The 7949-nt window shown below is 34.6% G+C and overlaps 1 protein-coding gene across 1 annotated transcript in view; it reads right to left on the reverse strand.

The window, feature by feature from the left end:
- LOC107671454 (protein argonaute-1-like) overlaps window positions 1-7633 on the reverse strand; it is a 26617-nt gene extending 18984 nt beyond the window's left edge. The window contains exons 1-7 of the mRNA XM_016464376.1: window positions 6918-7633; window positions 5459-5640; window positions 4096-4232; window positions 3852-3986; window positions 1856-1943; window positions 500-647; window positions 303-422 (exon numbers count right to left, since the gene is read on the reverse strand). Of these exons, the coding sequence (XP_016319862.1) occupies window positions 303-422; window positions 500-647; window positions 1856-1943; window positions 3852-3986; window positions 4096-4232; window positions 5459-5640; window positions 6918-7073 (966 nt within the window). The 5' untranslated portion in view covers window positions 7074-7633. The remainder of the gene's footprint in view (window positions 1-302; window positions 423-499; window positions 648-1855; window positions 1944-3851; window positions 3987-4095; window positions 4233-5458; window positions 5641-6917) is intronic.
- Window positions 7634-7949: the final 316 nt, after the last annotated feature.

A 7949-nucleotide genomic window follows, 5' to 3' on the forward strand; every position in this document is an offset into this window, starting at 1 on the left:
AATATAAATATATTAAATTATATATATATATATATATATATATATATATATATATATATGTGTGTGTGTGAGAAATTATGATTCTTTTGATTGAAAAACTTGAAGCCATTTAATGCATTTAATGGAACTATTGAGATATCATCAAAAGGCTCAAAAAAGGCTTCTTTCTTTCTTTTTGCTGTATTTTCCAGCACTATATTATCCTACAGGTAAAAATACCCTGCCTATGTAACCATGACAACAATGCACTAGCCAGTGCTCACTCTATGTAAAGCTAGAGCACACTAGAGGTCCGCACTCACCAGTCTGCTGATCTCCTCCTGTCTGTCTGGTGCTGATCGCGCTGTGGCTTTGATCATGGTGGAGGTTTGATTATCTGTCAGTTTCTTGATGCACCGCTGCCCTGCTACAATATTACACACCTGCGAGAACAGCAAACCATATCAGAACAGAGAATGTCGTCTACGGCCGTTCTAAGCGTACGGATGACAGCACTGACCTCCAGGGGCAGGTAGGTGTGTTTCTGCTCCTGGCCCACCTGTAGGCAGGGCAGGTGCGGGTATTTGAGCTGCAGGTTGTACTTCTGTTTGAAGTATTGAGCCACAGTACATTCCACCGTCTGTCCGCTCTCAAGCTGCAGGGGAAACCTGGAGACACGAGTGATAAGATCTTAATTCGCTGATCTCATTTCAAGATTTAAATCAGAGTTTAGACAGATTAGCAGTTATTAGACAAACTATCTGACTGCAGAAAACAAATATGCATTTCATACAGACACAGAAGTAACTGTTATTAACTACATAACAGGGTTAACTAAAACTAAAATCATTAAAAAAAAAACTGAATTAAAATAAATGTTAACTGAAATAAAATTAAATATAAATAATGTAAAGTTATTTTACTTTAGCTATTTTCCAAGGCAACATTTTTTCCATTTCACTTGATGTACTAAAATAACTCAAATAAAAACTGAAATAAAAAATTATATAGACAAAAACTCATAAAAATGACAAAAACACACAAATAATAAAATTTTGACTAAAATTAACATGAAAGCAGAAAATATAAAAATAAAATCTATTTTAAAATATTAACATAAACTAAAATAGGATCTCAATGATACTAAAATAGCACTGCTACATAAACATGCAAATAACAAATAACAACACAGAATTTACCCATGCACAATGAGAAATTAGTGGCCGAAACGAATTTCATACCAAAACAGAAAGATCTCATTAAGCCGAAACCCAGAACCGAAAATAGTTTATTTATTAATCAATTAATTACATTTATTTAATAATCAACACTCAAATAAAAACTGAGTTGCATCTAAACATTTAAACTGCACATAAGGCAGTTTTTATCAAGTTTTTAAAAATGTATTTTTATTTTATTTATTATATTAATTTATTTTATAATGACATAATTATGTTTCTATTCGAATTTGTTGTTGAAATATAAACATTTAAATGGTGGCTGTAATAAAAACCTGCTTTCCTGACAGATTTATTCAAACAAACATTAAATAATGAAGACAAATAATGTTAAGTAAAAATATAATGAATATGTAAAATGGATATATATTTATAGAAACACTGACAAGCCAAAATGCACCATCGTAGAAGTGCTAATTAAACATAATCGTTTCGGTCAATGATTTCAACCCTCCAAAAACTGTGAATATTTTCAGTTGCTGAAATGCATCACTTAATAAATATCAAAACCTGATGATTCAGGATTAATTACTTAAAGTATGAACATTACGAAAAATGCAATAAGTGTGAAATCCCACATGAAAATGATACTATGAATGCTAAAGACTGCAGAGAAAGTTTCACATCACAATACTCACGTTTGGTGGCTAGCAGGCCGTCTTGTGACGTTACAGACACGGTACTTCCTTTTCATTTGACCACAGTGCGTAACCTCCACCTTCAGACCTGACACCAACAAAACACAAAACAAGAAGTTAAACAGCGCTATGAAGCTTGTTAAGGTGATTAGATAAATCAAATGCATTATAAATGAACTGTCTATACTTCAAGCGTCGGATTTAATTGACGGATAATTATGTTTTTGTCATGCAGGCACTTTATTTTGCAGTTTCCTGCACCAGAACCAGCACCGTTTCAGCATTTCAGCAGCATTAAAGGAACACTCCACTATTTTTGAAAATAGGCTAATTTTCCAACTCCCCTAGAGTTAAACAGTTGAGTTTTACCGTTTTAGAATCCATTCAGCCGATCTCCGGGTCTGGCGGTAGCACTTTTAGCTTAGCTTAGCATAGATCATTGAATCTGATTAGACCGTTAGCATCTCGCTCAAAAATTACCAAAAAGTTTCTATATTTTTCCTATTTAAAGCTTGACTCTTCTGTAGTTACATCGTGTACTAAGAAAGACGGAAAATCAAAAGTTGCGATTTTCTAGGCCGATATGGCTAGGAACTATACTCTCATTCCGGCGTAATAATCAAGGAACAGGGGAGTTGGAAAATTAGCCTATTTTCAAAAATAGTGGAGTGTTCCATTAACTAAATAAACTGGGCGCCACTTCCAGCCACAACAGCAATTACAATCTTCAGTCTAAGACTAAAATGAAATGCCGGATCCACAATAATTCCTCTTGGAATGCATGAAGATGGTTTTCAGGATTCAGGATTGCATCATTAGATTTTTTAATCGATGTCTGTGTAAAAGCATGATATCAAAATGACTCATCCAAGCCACTTCAACAAATAAATTAGAAGACATAGCCGTGGCAGGACGCTGAGATCATCCAGTGACTTCACCTGATACTTCATCTCAAACTAATGTAATGAACACATATCTGGAATGAAATTTTCTGTTTTCTGTTCAGAATGCATGTGTAGTGAATGAATGCAGTGTTGTTTTAACCACTGCATGTGCAAAACTTAACACATCCAAATAGGGCTGGATGATACGGTCAAAAATATTATCACTTTTTTTTTTCCATATCACACAATATTGATATTTATCACAATATTAATTTACCACTAATGGGGAAGGAAATGATTTCCACATGTTTGGTAGCAATAAATGCAAATGGTAACAATGAATGCAAATATGATTTGTTTGTTCACAATTAAAAAGTAGCTGCCTTTAAATGTGGGTTTTATTTTTCCCTAAATTCTGTTTTGCATTTTATTTTTTCGCGATTCTGTTTTTTATGATTTAATAAAAATGTATCAACAAAAATGGTGTCTAATGAAATTAATTAATACAACTTAATCAATTTTAAAATGTATTCAAATTAAAAATAAATAAATAAAATTTACAAAATAAATGTAAAAAAAAAATGTACAAAAATTAATAACAAGATGCTGCACAACAGAACTAAATTAAAACATGGATGAAAAATATTATAAAAATATAATATATATTTTGCTAAAATATTTGGCATCCAAAGGTGGCAGAATTTCAAATCTATTCCCCTATTTACAACAGAACCATAAACTGCAGTACAATAAGAGTGCTGACGCCGGTTGAAACAATATTGATACAAAATATGGACCTTTTTTTATTTAAAATACAGAATCATAGTTTGTTCAGTAAAGCACTATTTAATAAAAAAGAAGCTATTTTAATGTTTTGTTTTTCTCCGTTGTGCCAAAATCATACCAAAGTGTGATTTCAAAACTTGGTTACATACCGAACCGTCATTTTTGAGTACTGATTAACCCCCTATAAAATAGCCAAATTTGGCAAAAATGTACATTTTCAAATGGTTGTCAAGCTGTTACTATGCAGTTCCTAAAGGTGTTCTTAGTAGTGGTTGCCATTGTATTTTGTTTAGATTGTTAGAATGTTGCTAAATAAAGAAACCCACCTTTGATCTCCTTGGTGAAACGGACCCTCTGTGAGTCAGTAAGCGTCTTCGGCTGCTCGTCGATGTTACGGATGTCCAGAACTTCACACATGAACTCAATGACAGGCTGAGCTTTATAAAAGGCTGTTGCAGATACTGAGAACAGTAGAAATTGAGAGTTTTAATGTATATATATATATATACTGTATATATCGTGTATTTAAGCACAATGAGCGATCATGAAATAATAGAGGACATGTCATACCATCAATATTGAGCATCATCTTCCACATGGCCGGCCGAACAGACTGATGGAAGCCGAACCACACCTCTCTGCCTCCACCCAGAGGATGGTAGTAGCCTTCAGGAGGGGAGAAGAAGGAGCGTCCCACTGGAGTGTACCTGCAGATGAGATGGACACAATAGTTAGCAGAGTAAAGCATAAAAGCCAGAAAAATAAAAACCAGTGCATGTTTACTAGGGTTTAAATTTGATTAGACTCGGGAACGATTTGAGCAAATTCCAAATTATTTGATCCGATTAATTTCCAAATAATGATGTGATTCTGTATTAAGTGCGTTCATAGGATTATGTACATGCTTCTCCTAATGTGTCTTAGGTAATAAAAGAAAAAGACAAACTAATAAGGAATGTTTACTGCACCAATGAACTTAAGAGTAAGCATTACATACAGGCTACTTGGAATATAACAATGTGCCAATAAAATAACATTTTTTTTTTTTACAAAATTTTATTAATTTCCATGAATTTTTCTTGGTTTAGAAATAACAATGATAAACAATGATAACAATGATAAAATTGCAACATCACACCATCTGCAATAATTTGCGCATCTAAGTAATTGAATACGTTTATATTATACATTTTTACCGACACTTTACTTAATCACAATTCATTAAATTTTTAGCATACATTTTTTTTTCTAGTCCGAAATAACTGTTTATTGTGGTCAACTAAAACATTTTTTGTTACTTAAAAAAATGTAAAGTAAAATTTAAAAAACTCACACTTGCTTTATTTCAGCTAGCTAGGCAACATGTCTCATTTTCATTTACTTTAAGTTGTACTAAAATACACATTTATATATATGGATATACACAAAATTACTAAAACATTAATATTAAAATGAAAACAGAAGAAATAAAATATGCAAAAGAAAAATTTAAGTTAATCAAAATGCTAATTCAAATGTAAAAGAATCTCAATGATACTAAGATAACACTGTTTTAAGTGTAATTGTAATTGATGCATTGAGAAAACGAGTAAATCGTTAAAAGGATAGTTCACCCAAAAATGAAAATTACCCCATGATTTACTCACCCTCAAGGCATCCTAGGTGTCTATGACTTTCTTCTTTCAGACGAATGCAATCAGAGTTCTTTTGGACTACTGACAAGAAACACCCATTCACTGCCATTATAAAGCTTGGAAGAGCCAGGATTTTTTTTTTATATAACTCTGATTGGATTCGTCTAAAAGATGAAAGTCATATACACCTAGGATTGCTTGAGGGTGAGTAAATCATGGGCTAATTTTCATTTTTGGGTGAACTATCCCTTTAAACCCCTAATGTTTGTCTGTGACCTGTAAGTCCGTGACCAGCGTACCTCATGGAGGCCAAGTGTCTCATGGCCACATCGAGGGCTTGGACAGAGTCCAGTGGGACCTGCAGACGTCCGCTGACCAGCGTCTCCTGCAGCAGCCGCCACGACACTTTGGCCAGCCAGTGAATGGACACTTTAAAGATGCGATCCTTCCCCTCGCCAGGGATGGTCACCTCGAAGTCTACCTGCAACATCAGATGAGAGGCCCAGAATTAGGGCTAGGGGATGTTACAGAAAAAACACATGATGATGCTCTGAAACTAATCATTTAGAACTGAATCACTGAAACAGACCGTTTGAACTGATTCACAGAAAAGAATCAAAACTAATCGAAATCAAACTGAATGAAAGGAATGAATGGGAAATTTAATAGCCAAATAAAAGCACATAAAATAATCAAGATATTCACCTCTTAACTCTGTAAAGCCTGACATATGAAATAACAGTCTGAAAAAATCTTTATGTATTGATTTACAGGGTATCTGCAGGATTTTTAAGCTCAAGTTTAAGTATTTTTAAGACCTGCACAAATAAAATGAATACCATATGAGTAGAGCTCGACCGATATATAGTTTTGCCGATATTATCGGCCAATATGAGCCTGTCGCCGATATATCGGTATCGGCGAATATAATAATAATAATAATAATTTATTACATTTATATAGCACTTTTCTAGGCGCTCAAAGCGCTTTACATTGTCAGGGGGTATCTCCTCATCCACCACCAGTGTGCAGCATCCACCTGGATGATGCGACGGCAGCCATAGTGCGCCAGAGCGCCCACCACACACCAGCTTATTGGTGGAGAGGAGACAGAGTGATGAAGCCAATCAGCAGATATGGGGATTGTTAGGAGGCCATGATGATCAGAGGCCAATGGGCAAATTTGGCCAGGATGCCGAGGTCACACCTCTACTCTTTTCGAAAGACATCCTGGGATTTTTAATGACCACAGAGAGTCATATATAATATGCCGCCGATATGCCGCCAATATGAACATTTTTCTAGTAAGTTTCGTCTGTGTGTGAAGACAGTAGCGCAAATCCGTGAATGAATGTTCCGAAGTGAAATCTACTCCCTAATATCGGTATCGGCCCCAAAAAAAAACATTATCGGTCGGGCTCTACATAGGAGCGGGGTATTGCAATGTCTATGGTAACATATTAAAATGACCGTAAAAAGCATGATTACAGTTCAGTCACAGGTTTTCTCAAAAACAAAAAGCTTTATAAAATGACGAACAAAAGTATCAAAAGAGTAAAAAGTGTCAATTATTACATTAATTTAAACAATTATTATCAATCAATTATTATATTAATTAAATAACATGTCTTAACTGTTTAGATTTTTATAATGCATTATCTTCTTGTCGACCCACAAGTTGTGAATTGTCTAAAGACTAAAAGGCATTCGCAGTGAAAATGGCAGCCCAATATCTAATCAATCAACTCTTTTACTCACCTTTTCACTGCCTATAGGCAACGCTAAAACAGTGTAGATATTCTTCTTCCCATCATACACTGGCTTTCGGTCACCAAAGAGCTGCGGTTTGAAATGCTGGACCATGTACTCCACAACCTCCCTGCGAAGAGTCACATTTAGGAGACAATGGACCATATGCACTTTCTTTAGTGCTCTTCTGCATTAAGATAAGGCAGCTCGGAAACTTCCAGTGAAGCGTCAATTGATGTTGTGGTATATATACTGTAGGTAGAGACTCTTGAGACCCTCACAGAAGCCTCTCCTGCCTCGCTCTTTTCAGAAACTGAGAAACAAAATAATTGCAACACCGTAAATGATGAAAGCGGCATTAACACACAGTTTCATGTTATTTAACAGCATATCATTTTATATGTTAATCCCATAGAGTACCCAGACACGTAACTGTACATTTAAATGCTTACAACTAAACACTAGCGCAACTGTTTAAGCTAACGTTGGCTAGCTAGTGATGCTCTCTTGTAAACTACATCATAATGGTATTCTTGATAATCGATAGCTTACCTTCATAAGTCATGATTATAACTGAATATGTACACAGGGTTGCCAGCTTTGGAGTGGAGCTGGAGTGAGATTAGTTACAGTTGTGCAGTGAAATTGACTTTAAAGATTCACTTTTCATTCATGAAGATCACATGAACAAACGTGCCAAAAATGTGTCTTCTGATGGAAAACAAAGACTTTTTAAGAATGAAAATGACATGAATTTAGCATTATAACCAGTAGATGGCAGCACAGGATCACTCATCAGCTCAGTTGTCATTTCAACTCCCTAGTTTTTTCACGTCTTGCTTTTGGATTTATTTTTTTTAATTTATTCTAAAAATGACTTTTGTAACACATTTTAGTGCTTTTACTGTACTGAAGTATAAAGTATAGCAAGCGCAGGAAGTCACAAAGTCTCATGTCATTTAAAAAATAAATAAATAATTAATCCCAGACACCAACAGCCTAGAAGGGTAAATTATTTAAATACTTAACTAGTTAACTACA

Source organism: Sinocyclocheilus anshuiensis, unplaced genomic scaffold, assembly GCF_001515605.1.
Source record: "Sinocyclocheilus anshuiensis isolate Anshui unplaced genomic scaffold, SAMN03320099.WGS_v1.1 scaffold552, whole genome shotgun sequence".
In the NCBI taxonomy this organism is placed as follows: domain Eukaryota; kingdom Metazoa; phylum Chordata; class Actinopteri; order Cypriniformes; family Cyprinidae; genus Sinocyclocheilus; species Sinocyclocheilus anshuiensis.